The sequence below is a fragment of the Aquarana catesbeiana genome, linkage group LG01 (assembly GCF_042186555.1).
Source record: "Aquarana catesbeiana isolate 2022-GZ linkage group LG01, ASM4218655v1, whole genome shotgun sequence".
Taxonomy (NCBI): Eukaryota; Metazoa; Chordata; class Amphibia; order Anura; family Ranidae; genus Aquarana; species Aquarana catesbeiana.
The window spans coordinates 655,685,889-655,712,244 of record NC_133324.1 but is presented as its reverse complement, the minus strand read 5'-3'; the positions used below and the strand labels follow the sequence as shown (position 1 = coordinate 655,712,244).

At 39.7% G+C, this 26,356-nt stretch overlaps 1 protein-coding gene across 1 annotated transcript in view; it reads right to left on the bottom strand.

Annotated features, from left to right (window-relative positions):
* Window positions 1–15,396, bottom strand: part of BANK1 (B cell scaffold protein with ankyrin repeats 1) — a 437,320-nt gene extending 421,924 nt beyond the window's left edge. The window contains exon 1 of the mRNA XM_073601593.1: window positions 15,229–15,396. Within this exon, the coding sequence (XP_073457694.1) occupies window positions 15,229–15,235 (7 nt within the window). The 5' untranslated portion in view covers window positions 15,236–15,396. The remainder of the gene's footprint in view (window positions 1–15,228) is intronic.
* Window positions 15,397–26,356: the final 10,960 nt, after the last annotated feature.

The window sequence follows — 26,356 nt, the reverse complement described above, 5'->3', positions numbered from 1 at the left end:
CCACTAGATTTTAGCTAGGGGGATCAGAGTAAAGGGGACTGAATACAAATGCACGCCACACTTTTCACATATTTATTTGTAAAAATATTTTGTCATTTTCCTTCTACTTCACATTTATGTGCCACGTTGTGCTTGTCTATCACATAAAATCCCAATAAAATACATTTATATTTTTGGTTGTAGCATTGCAAAATGTGGAAAATGTCAAGGAGTATTAATACTTTTTCAAGGCACTGTATCTGCACTGTGAATCTCAGGCACTGTTGCCTCATTTGATTAAAGTAGAACTATAGGCAAAACTTTCATTTTGGATAAGTGAGGGAGGGTTACATCCCTTGTATGGTTTATTTTTCCCATGTTGGTCCCATTGTGGGATTTCCCTTCACTTCCTGTCCCATAGCCAAACAGGAAGTGAGAGGAAATCCCTGAAAATTAAGGGAATCTCTTGGAAATCCCCAGGTCACTAGAACTAGCATCCCCATTGGAAGACTTTTTCCCTCTAATGCTTTTCTGGGGACAACACAAAATTTGTGATTTTCTTTTACTTTCACTTTCAATGACAATGTAAACAGGACAAATAGAGAGGGTGAAATGGAGACATATCGAGCAATAAAAAATAAAAGTAATAAAAAGAAAATACTGCGCTTGTGTCAACATTAATCAGCAAAAAAACCCCTAGGGAGGAGCTACTCAAAGTCATCGTGCTACCCGAAAGTGAAGGCGAATGCCACTTTCCTGCCTGAATGTTTACTGATACATGCACAGTTTTCATCTTACTATGTAAGAGTTATTCTTTTGTATAAATATTAGTTTTAAAGATTTTACTATATATAGTGTTTTTATTCACTTACAGTATATTACGCATTTGGGAGTCAGTGGCTTCTATTGTGAATTATACCCTGAGATGGTACCTCCATTTTTTTTCTACAATACTTGCTGGAGTGTGCTTAAAAAAGGGGAGTCCCCAAAGCATGTTCGACCTTCCTGTCAAGGGTGTCCTGGCCTTCTGGTAAGAGCATATCTTATCTTTTTGGTGGTGGTCTGCGGTGGAGGGAGTGTGATTCATTTCATCGCTGATCCTTGGTTTCAAGATCACCACCATTTAATGGGACTGATTGAATTTTTGGACTTGAATCACATTTGAGCACTTTTCATATATGTTACATATTGTCTTCACCTATAAAAACGCAACACTTTATTTACCCAGCAATAAAAACAGACAGGTGTTTTAATCCATCTCCCTTCGATCCAAAACTATAATAAAGAGCAGATGGAATAGCCTTCTTATTGGTTAAAACCAAAAAAGGCCTATGTTAGTCTTTAAGATGGTGAGCAACTTAGTTTTATTTTCTTTGTTGAGATGATCTCACCAGATTTGGAATTAGATTTGTGGATGTCACTACTGTGCTGCTCACTGTTCTTATTGCTGTAAGTTCTAAGATGAGGAAGCAAAGTCTTCTACAAAGATGGTTGCCTCAAGGCAGACACAGTACAGAAGAAGACGTGGTGAATAAATAATGGGGAAAAGATCAGCTGCAGGGAGAACACAAGCAACACTGGTGACTAGTCCTTTGTCCCCTGTATGTCTTTTTTTGGGCACAGTTTCTAAAGCACAGTTCTTCTTTAACCACTTCAGCCCCGGAAGAATTTACCCCCTTCCTGACCAGAGCACTTTTTGCGATATGGCACTGCGTCGCTTTAACTGGCACGGTCGTGAGACGTTGCACCAAAATAAAATTCACGTCCTTTTTTCCCACAAATAGAGCTTTCTTTTGGTGGTATTTGATCACCTCTGCAGTTTTAAACAAAAAAAGAGCGACAATTTTGAAAAAAAAGCCATATTTTTTTACTTTTTGCTATAATAAATATCCCCAAAAAATATATAAAAAAACAAACAAACACATTTCTTTCTCAGTTTAGGCCGATATGTATTCATCTACATATTTTTGGTAAAAAAAAATCGCAATAAGCGTATATTGATTGGTTTGCGCAAAAGTTATAGAGTCTACAAAATATGGGATAGATTTATGGCATTTTTATTACTAATTTTTTTTTTTATTAGTAATGGTGGCGATCTGTGATTTTTATTGTGACTGCGACATTATGGCCGACACATCGGACACTTTTGACACTATTTTGGGACCATTATCATTTATACAGCGATCAGTGCTATAAAAAAGCACTGATTGCGGTACAAGTGGCACTGGCAGGGAAGGGGTTAAACACTAGGGGGCGATCAAGGGGTTAAGTGTTCCTAGGGAGTGATTCTAATTGTGGGGGGGATGGGATACCACTGACATGACAGCGATCACTGCTCCCGATGACAGGGAGCAGTGATCTCTGTCATGTCACTAGGCATAACAAGTAAATGCTTTGTTTACATAGGCATCAACCCGTTCTGCCGCTCCGTGACACGATCACAGGACACCGGCGGACATCGAGTCAGCGGGATCCACGGGCATGGTCACTGAGAACGCGGCCGGCGACGCGCGCGCGCCCACAATGCCGCATCTTAAAGGGGACTTACAGGTACGCCCATTTGCGCAGTCGTGTCATTGTGCCGACGTTTATCATCGTGCACTGGTCGGCAAGCGGTTAACATGACAAAATTTTGCAGGTAAGAATTGCAAACAAAGAAAAAAGATGTGTTCATATGTTAAGCAAGATGATGTAATTTTGGTGATAAGCATGGTTCCTCTTACTCCCACTTTGTTTTGGTTTTCTGTTTAAAATACCATTTAACTTACTTAATAACAGGAATGAGCAAATAAGACAATACAATGTCATTAGGAACTATAAAACATCCGAATTTCAACAACAAAACATTTTAGTATAACACAAAAATTTTACACAGCAAATTCTTCAAAAATTTTAATTATGAATTACCTTATAGGGAACCTTATATTTGGAAATCAGACAGGCTGACTCCTAAGCAACAATAGGTATCAGAATAGCAGATTATTAGATATGAAAAATTACTAACATGTTGAAAAATTCTCATTTTTTGACGTTTTTACAGCAGCTGTTTTTGGCTGTTGATGTTTTTCTCTACAGTCATTAAACTCTCCATCATGTTATCCTATGTTTCAATGCACACATAGGCTGTTATCAGTAGTTTTGGGCAGTGGCATTTTTGAGCAGTAAAAAAAAACCCCAAAACTAGTGGTTTCTGAGAGACGTTTTTCAGCTGTAAAAATACTCTAACACTGATAAACGCTGATAAACGTCGATAAACGCTCAAGAATATCTCTTACCAGCGTTTTTTAACGTTTTGGATCCATTGAAAAAAAAAAAAATTTTTTTCTCAAAAAAAAAAAAAAAGCTCAAAACGCTAACGCTGAAAACCGCTAATAAAAGCTAATAAACACTATTGCAAAAAAGTTGAAAAAAGTTGAAAAACACACTGTAAAGCTACTGAAGTTTTTATAACGTTATTTTAACGTCCAGTGTGCATGGGGGTTAATACTCATTCTCTCTTTTTGCATAGAATTGTCCGCACAACAGAACATGTGCCAGGATACTGGCCTTAGCAAAAGCTTCTCCTTGACTGTTCTTCTTCTATTTTCTAGTGTAGTGTATTCTCGTTTTTCAGGAAGTGGTAGACCAACTGTGATGCTACATGATATGGAACACTAATCTCAGGAAATAGACCAGTCACATGTCCTTAGTACAGTTTTAGTAAGCCTGTACAGTATATAAATGTACTTGGTTGAAAGTACATATAAACAGACATTTCCTGCACTAAATGTTTTTAAAGCTGAAGTTTAATCTGCTTTTAATTTGCCTCCCCTGGTTCTTTCCATCCACCCTCATCAGCTTGCCAATGAGTGTTTTATATAAAAATGATTACTAGCTCTCTGTGCTTCTCTATGAAATAAACATCGCCACACCCTGCCTCGTTGTCAAGTTGAAGGAGTGGGTGTTTCTGACAAGGCTGCAACTCTATGCAGACTACACTAGGTAAAGCCCACATGTGATACTGAGCCTCCCTGATTAAAAATCCCAAATCTAATAAATAAAAGAGGTAGGCCAAGGACAGTACAACTGGGGAGGAAAGAGCTAGATGATTCTTGATGCCCTCAAGCCAGGAGATGAGGTTGGTACTCTGTGACCTGCTGCAGCTTCTAACGCACACTGCGAGACATGCACAGCGTGCAGTGAAGTAAATATTTTTAGTGTAGGAGAGTACAACTGTGCAAGATTGGCAGTACATGTTGGTACCAAAGGCAAAGTCTACTCTACATACAGCTGCTTGCTTACCACCACAATTCAATACTATCATTTTTTTCTGATAAACTTTGAATGAGCCTACCCACAATGTAACTGCAATCATTACGTCATAACTTTGGTTTAGAAAGTATTTCTATAATTTCCAAAGCTATTCATATCTTTACATATTGCATAATAAAGGAAATATCGTAAAATAGCTGTCTCAATAGCTGTCTCAACCAAGGTTCTTATCTGGGAATGGAAGCAACCACTGCCCATCTGCCGGAGGAAGCACTGGTTCCCGAGCAGGCATATTACTATGATTTTGAATGTGCCTGCTTTGATCCAGGTAAAGATATATATATATATATATATATATATATATATATATATATATATATATATATATATATAAATATATATATATATATATATATATATATATTCTTACCAAAAGTATTGGGATGCTTGCCTTTACACACACATGAACTTTACTGGCATCCCAGTCTTATGCCCCATACACACGGTCGGACATTGATCAGACATTCCGACAACAAAATCCTAGGTTTTTGTCCGACGGATGTTGGCTCAAACTTGTCTTGCATACACACGGTCACACAAAGTTGTCGGAAAATCCGATCGTTCTGAACGCAGTGACGTAAAACACTTACGTCGGGACTATAAACGGGGCAGTAGCCAATAGCTTTCCTCCCTTAATTTATTCTGAGCATGCGTGGCACTTTGTGCGTCGGATTTGTGTACACACGATCGGAATTTCCGACAACGGATTTTGTTGTCGGAAAATTTTATTGCCTGCTCTCAAACTTTGTGTGTCGGAAAATCCGATGGAAAATGTGTGATGGAGCCCACACACAGTCGGAATTTCCGACAACAAGGTCCTATCACACATTTTCCATCGGAAAATCCGACCGTGTGTACAGGGCATTAGTCCGTAGAGTTCAATATTGAGTTGGCCCACCCTTTGCAGCTATAACAGCTTCAACTCTTCTGGGAAGGCTGTCCACAAGGTTTAGGAGTGTGTCTATGGGAATGTTTGACCATTCTTTAGGAAGCGCATTTGTGAGGTCAGGCACAAATGTGGACGAGAAGGCCCGGCTCACGTTCTCCACTCTAATTCATCCCAAAGGTGTTCTTTTAGCGGCGCTTTACCGCTGTTTAGGCTTTGTCGCCGCTAGGGGTGCGCTTTTAACCACCCAGAAGGGGTTAAAAAGGGGTTAAAAGCACTGCTGCTGTGTCTTAGCCAATCAGGAGGGAGAGTTCCATACTGCTGAGACACTCGTGCACATTGCTGGATCCATATGAGGCTCAGGTAGGTATTAGGGGGGCTGAGGGGGGGCTGCTGCACACAGAAGGTTTTTTTATCTTAATGCATAGAATGCATTAAGCTAAACAACCTTCTGCCTTTAGAATGACTTTAAAGCTGACATGTTAGTTTTGGCCAGAGCTCCCTTCTAACAGGGATACTAGATCAGCAATTTGCCTTATTTGAAATGAGGTCTGTTCCCATCACTGTGGTGCTGCACACAAAAAAGAGCACCGCATGCAGTACTTTTTTAACTACAGCATGTTGCAACATAGTACATCGTATTGCAATGCCGTTGTGGTGAAAAGAACTTAACCACTTCCTGACTGGTTCTGGCTCTGTTATCCTGACTGGGCGCTGTTTGTAAGTCTGACACACTGCATCACCGATCGTGGTATGGAGCCTCTGATGGAGGCTCCATACCACGTGATCAACTGTGACCAATCACAGCTGATCATCGCGTGAAACAGGAAGTTCCGATAACGGCATTCCTCGGTTCGTGCTGACAGGGAGAGCCGCTCGACGGCTCTCCCTATCAGAGGGGGGTCTGTGCTGATAATCAGCACATTGATTATCAGCACAGCCACATCAGATGTGCCATCACAGCTGCCAATAAGTGCCCATCACCTGCCAGTCAGAAACGGATGTCAGTGCCCATATCAGTGCCAATCAGTGCCCATATCAGTGCCAATTAGTGCACCCACAGTGCCAATCAGTGCCCAGCAGTAACACCTGTCAGTACCTCATCAGTACCTCATCATCAGTGCTGCCCATCAGTGCCACCCGCCAGTGCCAATCAGTACTGCCTAACAGTGCCAATCAGCGCTGCCTGTCAGTGCCCATCACAGCCGCCTATTAGTGCCCATCAGTGTCACCTATCAGTGCCCATCAGTGCCGCCTATCAGTGCCCATTAGTGCTGCATATCAGTGCCGCCTATTGATGCCCATCAGTGCTGCATATCAGTGCCGCCTTTCAGTGCCCATCAATTCTACATATCAGTGCCTCCTCATCAGTGCCCATCAATGCCACCTTATCAGTGCCAACTTATCAGTTCCCATCAGTGCCGCCTCATCAGTGCCCCCGTCAGTGAAGAATTTTTTTTCTTATAACCGAAACGAAGAAAAATGTTTTTTTTTTCAACAATTTCGTTCTTTTTAGGTTTGTTTAGCAAAAAATAAAAACTCCAGTGGTGATCAAATACCCCCAAAAGAAAGCTCTACTTGTGGGAAGAATAATATAAAAATTTAGTTTGGGTTCAGTGTTGCATGACTGCGCAATTGTCATTCAAAGTGCGACAAAGCTGAAAGCTGAAAATTGTCCTGGGCAGTAAGGGGCCCCGTATTGAAGTGGTGTTAAAGGAATGTCACCTTGTGACAGTTCAATAAAGTAAAAAGAAAAAAAAAGTTGCAGTGCATCAATGAAAACAGTATATTATTATTATTATTATTATTATTATTATTATTATTATTATTATTATAATACAGGATTTATATAGCACCAACAGTTTGTGCAGTGCTTTACAATATGGAGGGGGACAATACAATTACAATACAGTTTAATACAGAAGGGACAGGAGGGCTCTGCTCGTAGAGCTTACATTCTAAAGGGAGGGGAAGATGGTACAAAAGGTAATAGCTGTGGGAAATGATCTGATGGAGGTGGCTCAGGTACAGTTCTTAAGTGGATGTGGTATAGGCTACCCTAAATAAATGAGTTTTCAGGGATCGCCTAAAGGTGGACAGGGTAGGGGCTGACCGGACATACTGGGGCAGGGAGTTCCAGAGGATGGGAGAGGCTCTGGAGAAGTCCTGGAGGCAAGCACAGGAGGAGGTAACAGCACTGTTCCTGATACAGCAGCTGTTGGTGTGAATGAGCCCCTATGCTTACTACCTGTCCTATAGGACCATTAACGAGAAAAATAAAAACACTGTACTCAAATAACTGTATTCTATAATAATAGTGTTCAGTATTTTGATTTAAACAAACAATATCACTGCCAGGGATGTTGAGCAGTTATAAGGCCATTTTTTCAAGTTTTTTTAAATCATATAAATACAAGACAATTTTTATAGTTTGTCCCATCTATTGTCATCTTCTCAGACAGTTTGGTCCCCATAATAATGTGGAGAAAATTTTAAAGAAAGATGTGAGATATAAAGGAATGTTGAATACTAAGCTTACTTGGCATAACTACAAGAGCATAACCACTACAGCCTTAGAAGTCCAGACAGCTTCTATAGGACCACAGACCACCTTATTTTCATATACTTGTGAAGCACAAACTCTACTTCTCTGATACACTGCATAGATTCAGCACAATAGCATGCCTTTGTGCACTGTGGAGAGATTAATTCAGCTGGCTACAATTTGTAATTGATCAGTTAGTGTTAAAGAGCACCTATGTGTAGTCATTGTATTTAGGAATACATTAAAGTCTCCTGCCAATAATATGGGCTCCGTATACTAACACCATATGTCATCAAAATGCAAAGTTTTTCACAGTACCAATCCACCAACCACTTAAGGACCGGAAGGATTTGCCCCCTTAATGACCAGGCCATTTTTTGCGATACAGCACTGTGTCGCTTTAACTGACAATTGTGCAGTCGTGAGATGTTGTGCCTAAATAAAAATAGACGTCCTTTTTTTCCCGAAAAATAAAGCTTTCTTTTAAAGGTATTTGATCACCTCTGCGTTTTCTTTTTTTTTTTTGCGCTATAAACAAATAAAGACCGACAATTTTGAAAAAAAAACAATATTTTTTACTTTTTGCTATAATAAATATCCCCCCAAAAATGTAAAAAAAAACAAGCTTCTTCATCAGTTTAGGCCGATATGTATTCTTCTACATATTTTTGGTAAAAAAAAAAAATAAAAATTGTAATAAGCGTATATTGATTGGTTTGCACAAAATTTATAGTGTCTACAAAATAGGAGATAGATGTATGGCATTTTTATTGTTATTTTTTTTTTTTTTTTACTAGTAATGGCGGTGATCTGCGATTTTTAGTGGGACTGCGACATTGAGGCGGACAGATCGGACACCTTTGACACTTTTTTGAGACCATTGACATTTATACAGCGATCAGTGTTAAAAATAGCCACTGATTACTATGTAAATGTCACTGGCAGGGAAGAGGTTAACACTAGGGGGCAATCAAGGGGTTAAGTGTTCCCTAGGGAGGTGTTTCTAACTGTGGGGTCAGCGTAGTGACTGGAGAAGGAGACAGAGTGTTGTTCCTAATCACTAGGAACAGACAATCTGTCTATCCTCCCCTGATAGAATGGAGATCTGTCTGTTTACATTGATAGATCCCTGTTCTGTCTCTCTCAGGAGCGATTGCGGGTGGCCAGCGGACCCTCTAGTGGTCTTAAAGTGGGCGACGTACAGTGATGATTATTCACCCAGGAGAGCCAACCTGCCGCAGTACAGCTGCGGTGGCTGGTCCTTAACTGGTAAAAGAAATGAATCACGTGGTCACTGACATGACCATAACATACAGACAACCCCCTTATTCCACTGAACATTTATCCTCTGCAACCAATGAATAAAGTTTTAGAAGTAGAAATTAGGCCTATGGCGCTGAAGCAGGCAAGTTGTAATGCTAACTGAGAAATGTACAGTACAGTATACTTCTGTTTACCCAAACCAATGAAAGCAGTTAAATACACATGTTTACCAGCACACCGGGGATCTTGCATTGCAGTCCAAAACTTTTATTGCAGAGAGATCACATCACAACAGAATAAGTGCAACATTTCCGAGCCATGTAGGACCCTTCATCAGGCTTGTGATAGAGTGCATACAATGGAAACAGAATATATATAACCTACCACCAATCAAAATCAAGGAAAGAAGTTACACCCCCTCCTCTGATGTCACATGATGTCATATTCCCGTCAAAAGGCCATAATAAATTGTAAAACAAACATATATTTATGTACATCAAGGCAGTGTCCTTGTGTACTATTTAATTAATAAAGGAGGCCCCAGCAAGCCCCTCAATGTGCAGTTGCCCCATAGAGATCAGGCACACCAATGAGATGTGTACCGATCGCGGCACAATCAGGAGGACCAGGCGTCCCCATTGCCTAGCAGTCAGAGCCAGTGGCAGCATGCCACGTAGGCCATGCATGCGCATTGTGGATAATCATAACTGAGTACTGGGAGGATGCTCATCTTCATCCCGAACCAATGAAAGCAGTGTCTCGTATGTAACAGAAATTAAATGGCAATGCTCGTGAATACAATCAAAAATATATATATATATATATATATATATATATATATGTATGTCAACTATTGCATCAATAAAAATCTTCCAAAGTAATTAAATATACAATGTGAAAACAAACAGTTCACTTCAAGTCAGTGCAACTTCTTGTGTGAATACGATAAATAAAGTTCACTCCATATCTGTGTGACTTCCTTCACCAGCTTCAAAATACAAGCGTGAGAATCTTTCCACCAAAAAGTGAGATTGAACACTTAACCACAAGGCTATGTTGCTGAAGGTTAGCCCAGCAACATAAGTTTATTCCAATATCACCCAAGGGTGCCCAAACGCCACCAACAGCCATGTCTCAGCCAATGAGGAGGCAGAGGCCCAGAAGAGCAGCCGCTCTCGTGGACATTGCTGGATCAGGATCAAGCTTGGGTAAGTATTGGGGGGGGGCTGCATACTGAAGGTTTTGCCTTCATGCATAGAATGCATGAAGGTAAAAAACCTTAAACCTTTACAATCACGTTAAAGCAAGACTCCAGGCAAACAGCTAAGTACACAAATGAATTACATACTGTATAAGGGAGCTGTTTTTACAAAAGATTTGTACTGCCTGTATACCTGCCACTAAGCCCATTTTTGTGCCCCACTACCCCAGCCCCTGCTCAAACTGAATCTGTGCAAAATATTTCATGACATCTTCGTTGTCACCTCTACAATATATCAGGCAAGTTACTGGAGGATGTGTCTACTCTACCCACCACACCTCATCCACTTTCCCAATAGATCACTGTACAGCTTATGTCCCACTTCTATTTCTGATCTCGTACATAAATAAACCCAAAGACTTTCTCTCTCTCTCTCTTTCCTTGCTGTCCTGCTCAATACATTATTAACTTAGCTTGTGTACAACTCCAAGACTTCTCTCAGGCAGTTTTTATGGTCTGGATTTTTTCTTTATCCTATTAGACTTGCTACAGCTTTAAGATCCATCTCTTTAACCACTTCCGGACCGCCGCACACCGATATACGTCCTAAGCTTGAAGAGGAATATTGTTGTTATGGCAGCAGCTAGCTGCCATAACCCCGGTATCCTCTTTTTCAGCCAGCGGTTCAGTTTCCGATAATAGTGGTCTCTGCGGCAAATTCACTTTTATCGGCGGCGGGAGCAGGACCCCCCCCCCACGCGCTCTGGTGCCCTCCGCCATTTACCGGAGCCATCGGCAGCGGCGGAGGAGGTCGGATATTCATCTATGCTGGGTATGGAGACGAGTGAGGGGAAGATGGCCCCCACCTGTCTCCACACCATTGCTGGGCGGAAGCAACGTCAAAACGTCACTTCTGCCCATAGCTCTTAAAGGGCCATTTAAAAGAAAAAAAAATTTAAATGACAAAATTATTCTTTTTTTTATTGCATTTTAGTGTAAATATGAGATCTGAGGTCTTTTTGACCCCAGATCTCATATTTAAGCGGTACTGTCATGCTTTTTTTTCTATTACAAGGGATGTTCACATTCCTTGTAATAGGCATAAAAGTGACACAATTTAACAAGGTAAAATAAATAAGAAAAAAAAAATTAAACAACTTTACTGTTGTCTTATTTTTTAATTCAAAAAAGTGTATTTTTTCCAAAAAAAAGTGCGCTTGTAAGACCGTTGCGCAAATACAGTGTGACAGAAAGTATTGCAACGACCGCCATTTTATTCTCTAGGGTGTTAGGAAAACAAATGTATAATGTTTGGGGGTTCTAAGTAATTTTCTAGCAAAAAAAACTCCCCATTTTTCTTTGTACCCTCTCAAGCTATCTCCCTTACCTATAGAGTTAGATTTACTAATGCAAGTAGACTGTTCATTTTGCAAGGAAATTTAACCCAGAGCTTAGTGACTGAGGTGAAATTTCACTTTGCTAAGAATATCTAATCACATGCAAAAAACATAAAAAAAAACAAACATATTTACTTAAACAAGAGTTGATGGTGGAAGTCAGCAGAGCTTCACCTCATTAACTAAGCTCTGGGGAAAAATCCCTTGCAAACAGAACAGCCTATTTGCCTGTAGTAATCTGGTGTTAGCCTTAGTTGGGTATAGCCCTCTTTTCCTCATGTATCATGTATTTGATTTTGTTTTGTCTGAAGATTGTAATATTTAAAGTGTTACTAAACCCACAACGGTCAAATCAGTCTGTATATTCAGTATTCAGTAAATCGTGCTTGTTTTACTCACTGTGGAACCTAAGTAGTTAATCGTGTGCATTGTGTAAAAAGGCTGTTTGATCCTGTCTTCTCTGATCCTCCCCTTCTTCCACTGTCCCCAATCCATCTGCTCATAGTACAGAGCATTGGGGGCACTCTGCACATGCTCAGTTTGATGTGTATTGCTAGAAAGTTTTTTTTTCTTGCGAGGGTGCATGTGATCAGCATAGGGCCAATCAGCACTGTCCAGACAGAGGGTCAGGGGTCCTGCAGCCTCATAGAACAGTCATAGTAGAATGAAAACTCCTCCTAGAAGCTTGAAGTAGACACTGATAGGAGTCATAAGACTGCTGATGTGAAAAGGTATTTAGCAGTTTATGTTTACTGCATTTAATTGCATTTCCATGTTTGGTGTACTGTGGGAGACCAGATATAGTGAATGCAGGGTACTGGGTTTAGTAACACTTTAACCTGCTGTTTAATGTATCAGATATTAGAGCCTTATTATAAAAATAATCATATTAACTGGTTCCGGACCAGCCGCCGCAGTTATACTGCGGCAGGTTGGCTCCCCTGCGCGAAACCACGTAGCTGTACGTTGGCTCGCGGGGGCCAGCCAATGGCCAATGGCTCCCGCTGCTACCAAAAGCCAATCCAAGCCCCCGGAGAACCAAGGCTCTTGTGGACATCACTGGAATGAGAGGGGGCTTAGGTATAAGTATTAGGTGGGGCTGGGGAGACTAAAAAACCTTGTGCCTTTACAACCACTTTAACAAAGCATGTGCTGTACTTAGAATGCAGTAGTCAGGGTTAAAAAAATATAAAACACAGTGAGGGGAATTTATCAAAGCTGGTGCAGTCAGAATCTTGAACAGCTGCACATGACAACCAATCAGCTTCTATCTTCAGCTTGTTCAGCTTTGAAAATGAAAGCTATGAGCTGATTGGTTGCGATGTACAGCTGCTCCAGATTCTGTCTGCTCTAGTTTTGATAAATTCTCCTAAGGGCTCATTCAGACAGGCGCTGAGACAGGTCCTGTATGCTGATCCACTTTTTGGTACATCTGCATCCACCAGAGAGCTTAACCTATAGAAGTGGGTGCACAGATCTGAATGCAGACACTATGCATTTGGATACATGCATCCCTTCCTGTTAAAACAATAGAAACATCCATCAACGCTTCAGTGTCACATCTGTGGCTTATTCAGTAAAGAATTTTACTTCCTAAGGGGTCATCCCAGAGCAATTAAATAAGATAAGCACATGACAGGTTCTGGTTGGTTTCTATTGGTTACTGAACTTACAAATTTGCTCTTAAGTAAAAGAATTCTTAGCTCAATAATGCTTGGTCTACACTTTTTCATGTTTATTTTTAATACATTTTCATGTGTGTTATTAACAATCATGTGCTGTTGTTGATATCAATATGCTCTTTAAAAGCACCAGTGTTAATTTTAGTCTTAGGACTAAAATGGCATTTTAGTTTTAGTCTCATTTTAGTCTTTTGACTAAAATGGCTTTTAGTTTTAGTCGTATTTTAGTCATCTCAATTGTTTTAGTTTTAGTCGTATTTTAGTCGACTAAAATAGTATTCATATAGTCGACTAAAATGTTTTAGTCATTTTAGTCGACTAAAATGTTTTAGTCGACTAAATTAACACTGAAAAGCACACTGACAACATAGAGATATACAGTACAGTTCATGTATGCATGGCACAGGTGTAAACTATGTTCAGATGTTGACATACATTAAAACACATAGGTGTGAATGGACCCCAGGTTTTAAAATTTTGCATATCAACATTTTAATTTTAAATATATATATACATATCCATATACGTATACCTATATCCTTGTATGTATGTGTATATATATATATATATATATATATATATATATATATATATATATATATATATATATATATATATGTATATATATATATATATATATATATATATATATATATATATATATATATATATATATATATATATATATATATATATATATATATATATATATATATCTCCTTACTAGTATACATATATCTTTGTATATATATATATATATATATATATATATATATATATATATACATATACAATATATATATATAAATATATATATATATATATATATATATATATATATATATATATATATATATATATATATATATACACACAATATATATAAATATTCCCTTCTAGATTGTAAGCTCTAACAATCAGGACCCTCTGATCCCTCCTGTATTGATTTGTATTGTAAATGTACTGTCTGCCCTCATGTTGTAAAGCACTGCGCAAACTGTTGGCGCTATATAAATCCTGTATTATAATAATAATAATAATAATAATATATATGTATACAAGGTAGAAACTAGCATAAGTGTATCTTATAGTATTTGTGTCAACAAAAGAAGCATTTACAGGACTGATATCAGATATGCGATACATGACTTCTATATAACACGAGTCATGCTTTTCTGGTAAGCCTTCATTTACTGGACTGTTGAAGAAAAACCAACATAAAGCATTTGTACTGATTTAGGCTATACCCCACCATAATGATGATCCCAAAAAACCCTCTTTTGCCTTTTTTACTTCAAAAGTCCTGCAATAGCCTCCTTTTTTAAGCAAATGTACAGTATAAAGCATCTTTTCTCAACCAGGGTTCCGTGGAACTTTAGAATCTCACCAGAGGATGCTAGGTCAGATTGAGCAAGCCACAATTTCTGCCCCACAGATAAGTAACCACTGTCACTAATGATCTTATCTATCTGTAAGGGGGAATTCTTCCCAATTACCATAATGTAAGGCACATTCTTCCAAATTAGTATTACACCAATATATGCTGAACTGTAGATATAGTAATTATTAGCAGGTAACTCTTGAGACCAGAATTTTTTTTCAAGGGTTCCTCTATGTTAAAAGGATGAGAACGGAAGGTGTAGAGAGACAGAAAAAGGATACATTAAATATATTGATTATTGATAGAAAATAGCAAAAAATGGCAGATTTAACATTTTGGTATCATAACAAAGATATGAGCAAATAAGTAAGAAAATGCCTAAACCTCATAAACATCTACTGTTCATTACAAGATACACTGGCATTCCAATACAGCTTCTTATTGATATAGAGAAGTGACTTTTACATAGCCTGCATTTACGCTGCTGTAAACCAACACTTCTCTAATAAGGAAACCTTAGTTTGTTCATTGTATGTGAATGCAACTTTACAAGCAAACTAGATTTGTTTCAACAAAAACATACCTGTCATTTTCGGTTCAGCCAATATCGAAAAAATACAGTCTTCAGCCTGATCAGTAAATTATTGTTCAGTGGACTTGTCTTGCAGGAGATCTATAGCTCCCTTTCCTGGCGTTATTAACTAACAGAGCATACTTCCTGAAAGTGTACAGCAGAACAAAGAAGAAGTTGCTGTAAATTTGTATACATGGGTTAAAAAAGTGACACCACATGAAGTATTGGCTGAAATATACGTTCATTCATCTGTGTCTTTTGTCAGGTGCTGACAGATAAGCAAATCATATTTTTCTGTGCGGTAAATACATGTATAGAAAGATAAGACGCATGTAGCAAACTCTCTTTACCAATTAGTATTTTTAATTTAGCCAGAGAGCATGTTCTTTATTAAAGTGTACATGTAGTATTATAATGTATACTAATATTATAAGAGTGGAAAAAGGATCACTTATATTTCACTACTGAACGATTCTAAGCACTGCAGAAAGCGGACCCCCACAAACGTGCCTATACACATTTTCTGAAAGTGAAGCCCAGGAACTCATACCGAATAGCTCCACTTGACACCATTCAACCTGTGGGTGTGTCCATAGCTCCCAACTGTCCCTGATTTCGAGGGACTGTCCCTGATTTGGAGCAATATCCCTCTGTCCCTCTTCCCCCCTCATTTGTCCCTCATTTTTGTCTGATCTATATAGTTGTACATAAAATGCACTTTTTATCTTTCAAAAAGTGATTCCCAGTGCTAAACCTTTCATCCAAATTCTAAATTGCTGCATTTGTAAATTTTAAAAGCCAATATAAAGGAAAAGTAGTGGTAAAAAAAGCACTTGTGGATTTAATTAACCTTTTTTTGAGGGGGTTAATTCTCATTTAAGGGGGTGTGACGGGGGCGTGTCATATGCCTACATATGTTTGCTAGTAGGTGTCCCTCATTCCCATCTCAAAATGTTGGGAGGTATGGTGTGTCTATGCTCTCAATGTCACTCTCATTTCTGATATTTACATTCTGGGGGCAGGACCAGGGTCTCCATGGAAGGACCAATGGGGAAATAAAAGATGGAATACCCTTTGGCACCTTATGCTGGCTTGTTTTCTAAAAACGTTTTAGTTTACTCTCTTAGTACATTTTAAAGTGGACCTTCACTCAAATATACTTTTTTTGAAAGGTACAGTAGCGTCTTCCACTTCCTTAATTCTCACCTAGGTGAGATTGATTTGGCTTTTCCTGCCCCACTCCCCACCTGCAGCCTCCGGGGACACATCACATTACTGTACCATCCAATCTTGTGCATGAGCAATGGGGTGTTGGCTATGATTCCTCAGGAAGTTACAGACAGCTCCCAAACCCAAGATGGCTGGCACTGGGCTTCAGGCACTGGAAAGTACCTGATTTTGAAAAGTCAGTAGCCACAGTATTTGTAGCTGCTGACTTTTATTTTTTTAAACCGAGTGAAATTCCTCTATAACTATATGTATGAACAACATTTTAAAAAAAGTCAATATAACTGAACAATACATTCACACCCTAATGTTTTGTCTCTTGAAACATGCTGCAAGTGTCTGTTGTACCTGCCAGAAATCCAGTGAGCTTGTAATTTATTTTGACTAGAAATGTAAAAATAATGCGGCGCCCCCAATGTGCAATTTCTGACAATGATTTAATTTCTGACAATTAGCCTTCAATTTTAGGCTAATGCCCAAAAAAATCTATAAATATATACTCCATGTATTGAGCCAGCACGGCTATGTGTTGACGACTTCCTGATGACGCCTTCCGGTGAAATGCATTGAGGTCTGAATAGTGGGGGAAGTTTCGAGTCGCCATTGATGTCACGTCCGACCCAGGTGGAACGCACGCCGGCTCAGAGACATGAATGGCTGCGATAATTTTATTATACAAGGCTCTGCATACTGTGTGCCGCTCCAGTGCTATTTTAATTTTATTAGCCTATTTTAATAAACATATTGCACGATTATCGAGTATTGTTTTCTCATTCTTAAATAATCCTAGTGGAGACACTGAAGGTTAAAATTTAGTGAGTGGATGTCCAGGATATACCAAACATAAAGACCAAATCCTCAAAAGCGGTGAGGGCCCTGGTGGCCCAAAGCGATCTGGTCAGTGGCCCCCCTTAACTTAGGTGGTGGTGGTAGTGGTGCACATTATTAAAGAAGAGCACAGTGTATTAAGAACAGCATGTATCACTAATGTACACATGGTGAAATTAAAAGAAGTGGATTTGAAGAGACACATTACATACAAGGATTATTGTTGTTCAAAACTTTAGTTTTTTATCACAAGAGTTTCTCTACATATGAGTTTTTTTGCATATGGCATTTTGGGATTAACTTGGTGATAGTCATTTATCGGGTTGTGATTCACTTTGTTTGCATGAATTCACATACACACTTATGACGTTTTAACACATAGCCAACGCCTCAATACATGGAGTATATATTTGTAATTTCTTTTGTTCAGTCTGCCTATGCTGCACTAAAATAGCAAGCAATCATACTCAGTTCTCTCATCATGACCAATTTTCTTTGTCTCTGTTGGGGGGATTCACTCTTTTTGTCCTGTTGTCCATTGTCACCAAAACAGGAAGTTCAAAATGTTACAGTTGTTAATAAAATAGGAACTAAGGGGAAACTTTTTTTTTTTTTTCTTTTCTTAAAATTTCACAAAATAAAATCAACTTACATAACATCATTTTGAAGAAGTAATTTGCATAGCTCAAAATAAATTCAAAATACAAGCATAACTTATTATATTACCTCCCCCACCCTTTCACATACTTTATATATAACCATCCCACCCGCCCCTCCCCATATAAAAAAGAAAAACATCAAAAAGTTGGCAAAATCTTTCCACAGCCACCCACACAATTCACTCCTTTTCTATCCCTCCACGCTTTTATTGGATCCACTCACCCAAAAAAATAAAATAAACATGTGTTAATACAAAGAACAGACCAAACTTAAACAATTCAAGAGCATCAAAGAGGAACTGCAGTCTGCTCACATAATTTGTAATAATAGCATATTTGCCCCTTTGAAGCTTCCCTCCAACCACTTTGCATATTATTTTATATATACTGTGATTCTGTACTTGAAAAATATGCTGCAGAAATCTCCCTGCACTGAGTCTGGGTGCAACCATTTTTACTGTAGGCAGCTGAAGCTGCTGCCTGTTCACTTCCTGGATTTACAAAGACACACAGAGGCACATGTCTAGCTCTGCAGCTCTCATTGTCCTCTTATGACTCACCCCCCTCCTCCCTTCCTGGCAAACTCTCACGAGAGTTAAGCCTCGTACACACGATCGGATTGTTAGCCAACAAAATTGTGGACTTTTGTCCGAAGGGCGTTGGCCCAAACTTGTCTTGCATACACACCGCCACACAATTGTTGGCCAACAATCATGAACGTAGTGATGTACTACATGGTTTTTCAACTCTTTAGTGCCACCCTTTGGGCTGCTAATTTAATGTTAGTAAAAGTTTGGTGAGTGTTGATTCGTGCTTTTCATTTTGCGCTTTTCATTTTGTGCTTTTCAGTTCGTTTCTGAACGGCCGCTCGTCAACCAGACATGTTGCAGAATCGGAGGAGATAACGTTTTATTTATTATTGGCCTTGGAGTTATGGCTTTGACATTTTTATGGTTGAATAATGATTTGATTTGGTATATTTTCTATATTTTTGGATGCAAAGAATGCACTTTTCGGTTCTATTGGCAGATAGCATGTCTAATTTTATTTGTTTTCTTTTTTAATGCACAATAAAAAAATTGTGGAGAATAATACGTGGCTACAGTATGTGTTTTACTTCAAATGACAGTTTGGCAGTAGGCAGTTACATTTTAAAAAATACAATGTAAAATTGACAAGGGACACCAACATAGTTGTATCTTTGATCTTAAAAACTACAGGATAAATAATATTATTCTTGATATTACTAGAAAAAAAAGCCTTTGAAAATTTGTTTGCAATAACTCCATCAGTATCACCAGCAAAGCAGCTTCATTATTATCCCATTAAAGAAGAAGAGAATTGTGCGCTGCATTTCGAGATTTCATAATTTGCCACATCACAAATGTTAATTCTCCATTACGAAGGCTAGTTTACAAGACCGACCGTTTCTGGCTCGTCCTTGCTTCCGAGCATGCGTATTTGTACTTTGGACTTGTGTACACACACTTGGAAAATCCGACAACAGACATTTGTCCGCGGAAAATTTTAAAACCTGCCATCCAACATTTGTCCGCGGAAAATCCAACAACAATTGTCCAATGGAGCATACACACGGTCGGATTTTCCGCCAACAGCCTGTCATCACACATTTCCCATTGGAAAATCCGATCATGTGTACGAGGCTTAAGAGTGAGAGGGAGAGCTGTGCATGATGTCATAAGCCTAGGCTTTTTACCAGACAAGAAAGAGGAAGTGGGCTGTATAAAGTATTTACTGGCAGAAAAAAAAATGTTTTACTACTCAAAGGTAAAACAACAAGGGCAGAAGATTTAATAGATGGAAAGATGCACAATAGACATTTTTACAGCTGCTCCTAGGGGTATCTGAGGTTTTTTCTCCTGCCTCTAAACGCCCCTCCATGTTAGCCTATGGCCCCATACACACTATTAGATTTTCTGCGGATTTTTGTCTTCAGATTTACCAAAACCATAGAATATGAGGTCAAACCTTTATGCCGCGCACACATGATCGGAAATTTGGCCAGCAAAAGACTGATGAGAGCGTTTGGTCGGAAAATGCCACCATGTGTATGCTCCATCGGACTTTTGCTGGACGAATTTCCACCAGCAAAAGATTGAGAGCATGTTCTCAATTTTTCCAACAAAAAAAGTTTCTATCGGAAATTCCGTTCATGTGTGCGCAAAAAAACACGCATGCTCAGAATCAAGTACGAGACAGGGCCGCTCAGTCTGGTAAAACGACCATTCGTAATGGAGATGGCACATTCGTCACACTGCAAATTTTTAAATCTTTCAATGCAGCACATTCTCTTCTTCTTTATAATGCTAGCAGAATGAAGTTGTTTTGCTGCTTATATTCACACAAACTTATTTTTTTATTATTTCTCGTGCTCTCATGACTAATCTTTTTTGTTTTTAAAGCCAGATCTCCATAATAATGTTTTTTTTTATAGTCATTTTTTATTTTTTTTTAATCAAGATCTCCTGTTGTATTTTTTTATTTTTATTATTTTATAGTGATCTCCATATTTTTTATTTTTTTGTAGGTCACGTTTCCACAACACCATTATTATCTTGTATTTGTAAAGCTCAAGGAGGTTGCTTGGTGTCCCTTGTTAATTTGACATTGTATTTTTGAAATGTACCTGCCTACTTACAAAAAAACTGTCCTATTTGAAAAAAAACACATCGGCAAGTATTTTCATATAAAAAAAATCTCTATTTATTCTGGTTCATAATAACAAAATAAAGAGGGAAGGCAACATTGGAGAAACAGCTGGAATTTGCGATGCCTTTGGCCCCAAGGGCAGACATCAACTCTGTGGATAAAAAAATTGGTAGCTTGAGAAGTCCATATAGAAGGGAGCATAATCTGGTCCAGGACTCCCAGAGATCAGTAACAGCATCAGATGACATGTATGTCCCCAGGCTGTGGTACTACAACAGGCTGCGTCTTCTGTCAGACCAGACTGAAGCCAGGCAATCACTTTCTTGTCTTCCGTGCAACCTTCCCTCCACGCTGCCCTGCAGCCTTCCCTGCAGCCTTCCTTGCAGTCTTTCCTGCAGGCTGTGGCTCTGAAGGTGGACTTATGGCAGGAGGAGAATGGGCGAGCGTACATAAGTGGACGTCATCCATCATTTGGCCACTTAACTCCTTTTGGATGGCCTCAAAAATTATTTTCTTGCATTTGCGGCATGGGCCCTCCTCTATTTGCTGCAAATTTGAGGCTATATAGATGCCATAGGCCTCTACAGCGTCGAGGGGGGCTTTCAGGGCATCAGTAGCATCCTTAATGAGGCCCAGTGCTGCCTCCTCCACATTCCTCCCCTTCCTGGGCCTTTTGGGTGGAAGGCGGAGGGGAGGGACCTGGGATTGGGTGAGACTGGGCCCCGCCACCCCCTGGCTGACACTAACCCCCACCTGCTGGCTGACGCTTCCCCCTGCCTCCTCCTGTGTGCCACATTCTAGAGCCTCGTGCTGGCTGAGGTCTTCCTGTGTATGAAAAAGGGACATAGTTTTAGTTTTTGGTTCATCAATCACAATTTTCAGCTCATGACTGTTACAAATTAAATGTTAATAAATAGAAAAGACTATCATTCTGAGCCCAGCATTTTTCATTCTTGTTCCAATCATTTTTGGCCCCTACTGTCTATTGATATGTAAAACACTTTTTGGTAAATCATTCATTTGTTATCAATAACAACGTCTAGTTAACAACAATTATTTTCCCACAAAAAATATGTTTAAAATTACTATACCGGGCTCCACCTGGGCTCCTCAATTTCTTCCAGAATGGAAGGCCCAGATTGGTCCTCAGAAGCCTCAGCTGGGGTTGAGGGAAGGGTGAATGGAAGGGGGGCCAGTAGAGTCGAAAGTGGTTCCCTGGCTTTCAATCTGGGTACATACACGTCTTCTGCTGCTGCTCCTGACCTAATGGACTTATGGACCTTCTGCAGCTCCTTCCTATGCGTGCTTCTCAAGCTACCAATTTTCTTATCCACAATCTCGATGTCTGTGTCGGGGACCCGAGTCTTCACAAATTCCAGCAGTTTCTCCATCGATGCCTTCCTTGCTGGTTTGTTGCAATATGAGGGGTTTTTCACCTCCCACAAATTGCGCATATCCCTGTATCTGTCTATTCGCTGAGGAAGTCTGGGTCTCTAAATTGTTTAATTTTTGCTGCAAGACCAAACAAAAGACAAAAACACTAATATCAGGCTAAACTCTCCTAATCTTATCCCAATATAGGCCTCAATCTAGAATCAGTATAGGCCACTCATGTCCCAAGTTAAAATGTTACCTTTGTTATTACATTCGTCGCTTCCGTTCCTCCTTCCTCCGCTCACGGATTGTACGTACAACGCTTGCGAGTTACGCTTTATATACACTGCGTATGCGTGAAACTACGCCCGCGTCACCCGCCCCTGACGTTCTTTCTAGAATATTCCCCGCCCCATTTTTTTCGTCGTATTGGGAGAGGAACATGGCAGAGACACAGCAGGTGCTTAATAGCAGTAACGAGGAGGAAAGCCCGAAGCAAGAAACGTCCCGATCTAGGAGGAGGAGATTGAAGGCCTCAAATATGTCTTTTGAAGAGATGGTGGAGATGGTCGACATATTGAAGAGGGCCGACTATGATGACCGTACCTAAACCCAAATGTGAGAAAGGCCAAGATCATGACTAAAGTTGTGAAGAGTCTGTGCTGGAATTTTGGGGTACGGCGATCCAAGGAGCAATTGAGGAAACGCTGGTTAGACCTCAAATTAAGGGAGCAGGATCAGTATAGAAGGATCAAGAAAGTGCTTCTAAAAAGTAAGTACTTGTCGTGTGTTGCTATTCTTATTACTTGCATGCTGCTCCATGTGCTTTTCTTTACTGTTGGACAGTTTAAAATGGCTACTTTCATGTTCGTGGGCACAGTAATCGGTCGTAGGAAACATTGTTCGTTTGCCAACTAAATACGATGTTTTTCCCAGATACAGGGTTAACTACATTTGGTCATGATAATTTGTATAAAAAGAAGTTTAGGACATTGTTGTCAGGATGTCTTTGAAACTAGAATGAATTGCAAACTTGATTCAGTGGAATGTAAGGAGAGGACACTCAGCAGCTGTTTACACATCTGTTTACACATCTGGACTCTGGAGCACTAGTGTGGGACACCAGAGCACATTTTTTCGGGTGACCCACACAGGTGCTCCAGTGGATACTTTGGGTGTCTCCATGTGTGAAACTTGTCCAAAAAAGGTAAGTATTCCAGCTTGGTTAAGGGAATTAATCATGTCTTCAACTTGGAACTCTGCCCAAACAGACAATTGTACACCACTTCACATTCATATTTCTGTCCACAAATATCTGTGTGCTAAGTATACCTTTTGTTTCATTCTCATAGGGGAGAAAAGACTTGCTCCGTCGGAGAACACCAGGAACCCCCCACCTCCTGAAGAAGGGGAGCAGAGTATTGTGGTACCTCAGAATGTGGAGGAAGGAGAGGTGGAAGAAGTGCTTTAATTTGGCACCACAACAGGTCAGTATCGGACACCACAGATTCAGGTAATAGATGTATGCCTGCATATTTTTAATACATGGTGTGTATTTTTATTTAAGGTGATGTTCAGGTTGTGGTACCAAAATTCAGTCATTTCACCAGTGACAGTGCACAACGGATTAGCCATGAAATCATGTTTTGTAGTCGTGATTTGGACATTATCAAAGAAAAAACCAAGGAGATTGAACAAAGACTGAAGAACATGATTGATGTACTAGGGAGAATTTAAATCCTAAAAATATTCTTGAAATTTTTAAAAAATATTTTATCTAAAGTTTTAATACAGTTTAAAAGCCAAATTTGGAAGATGCACACAGTGTGTCAACATGTGCTATCTGCCATCAGGGGATTTCAATGTACGCGTTTTGTGGGTGCAACCCCTTCCTCCCAACTCTAGTAGGTGAGAGGAAGTGGTTGCACCCCCAAAACACATCCATTGATCCCCCATGATGGGATATAGCACATGTTGACATTAGGTATGGGATCAGAAAGGAAATCCCCATTTTGACTAACAATTTGTGCGCATCGTCTAAATTTGGCTTTTACAGGGGTGACTTCACCCCATCTGATGAAGGCAATATCAAGACCTTTTTCACACTATAAAATGTCTGATATTGCCTTATTTTTTGCAATGTTGAACTTTGTAAGTTCCAGAGTTGTGTATGTTATGTTTGTAAACATACCTGTTTCTATATTTTTTCATAAATTTCAAGGTAAAACTTTGAAAAAAAAAAGATGTGTTTTTTTTACAACCAAATGTTTTATAAAATGCAAATGTGAATGTGCACGGAGTAAAAGGTTTTATATTCAACAATGTGTGGCTTCTTCGTTCAATGATCAATACCATTTTTTGTGTTAAGTTGGTGTTTACAGTGACAATGGGTGTTATTTAATAATGGAAAAACCAAAGTGCACTAGGAGAACCTAGGAGACAGCAAAAAGAAACCCAAGCAGTAAATGAAAATCAAGATTTGATCTGATAAAAGAGAAAATGTATTCAAAATGTGCTGGCATAGCAAAGGCCCCCCTACCAGTAAAATATTCTACATATTTTTCTCACACTTCACGCGCGCTTTGGGGGGGCAAGCCAGGACGGCCAGCTTCCAGGGCCGTCATTGGAGTTTCTGAAAGTCCAGCCTCAGGCCCAACGGAGGCAACATAATGTGCATTATGTCTTTTTAAAAAATTGTGCAGGATGCAGAAACATAAAATGATATGGTTTAGTATGTATTCCGCCATATTTATGGCTGTTTGAAATAGGCGGAACCGGCTGGCCAGGATCCCAAACGCGTGCTCCACGACTCTTCTGGCTTTGGCCAGCCGGTAATTAAAAACCCTCTTCTCCGTGAAGGTCTTCTGGGGGAATGGCCTCATCATGTGGTCACTCAGACCGAATGCCTCATCTGCGACGAAGACAAATGTTCTCCTCCGGAGGTGGCAATCCCAAGTCACCCCTCTGGAGATGTCGGTAGAACTCGGGCAAATACTCCACCATCTGACATCCGGCCATTCCTCCCCACATCCACATATAAAAACTCATATGTCACCGACTCCACCGCCATCAACACAATACTATTAAACCCCTTGTAATTATAATAGTATGACCCCGAATGGGGTGGTGGGACGATGTGGACGTGCTTCCCATCGATTGCCCCTCCGCAGTTAGGAAAGTCCCACCGCTGGGCAAAGTGGGATGCCACAGGTAAGAAGTGTCGTAGTACAAAAATATGAATTTTTTACAAATGCCCTTTATTCTCTACACACTTTACTATTTTTTACCTTTGCAAGTGCCAGGAAAGTCCACCCAGGGGAACCCCTTTGTTTTGTGTCTTTAGTACAAAAATATGAGTACACACTGTACAAATGGAAGCACATTTTTACATTCTGCAATTACCTATCAAGATAATAGGAGAACAAAACTTTAAACAGTACCATTTGAAAGTATTCAGGCAGGCCCTTTCACTACATGCTTTGGGGAATTCATCCATAAATCTGAACACAAAAGAGGTAGGTATAGTGTGTATGGGTTTGGCAGATAGAGGATTGGTATCGGTTGACTTAGCTGTTGGGGGGAGGGAGGGTTCCAAATTATTTTGGGCCCCAAATAAAAAAGCCTCTGGCACTCTACCTGAATTTAAGGGCACAAATAACATTTGGACACATTTTAGGGGGTGTTTAGGGTAAAGCACTACAATGGAGCTGACAAAATACATTGTTAAGTGACTAGGCTAGGTGGATATGGGCCCAGGATAGCATGCTGGGGAAGTTAGTGAAGGCAAATATGCATGATGGATAAAAAACAAACTTTTAAAAATTCCAGCATGCATGAGAACAAAGGGGACATTCACAGCATATTACAATCATGGTAATTAGGGAATGATGAAAGAAATATAATATATTAGCAAACATTAAATACATATAATGTGATGTTAAAGGAGAAATCTTACCTTAATATAGTCCTTCTGCAGGACCTGAATAATAGCAGAACAGGTATCTGGAATAATGATCCCCAGAGCCGCCTGGGGGGAGATGCCTGTTGAGAACTTGAGGTCCTGTAGACTTCTCCCAGTCGCCAAGTACCGCAATGTGGTGACTAGTCTCTGCTCGGGAGTGATGGCTTGCCGCATGCAGGTGTCCTGCCTGCTGATATAAGGGGACAGCAAAGCCAACAAATGGTGAAAAATGGGGTCCGTCAATTGGAGATAATTCCTGAAATCATCAGGGTTATTCTCCTGGATCTCACGCAACAAAGGCATATGAGAGAATTGGTCACGCTGGAGCAACCAATTCTTGGTCCATGAAATCCTCCTTGCCCTGTTCATGGACTGGGCTTGGGTCAAAGCTAGAAGCCCAACACCAAGCCCCTGTACA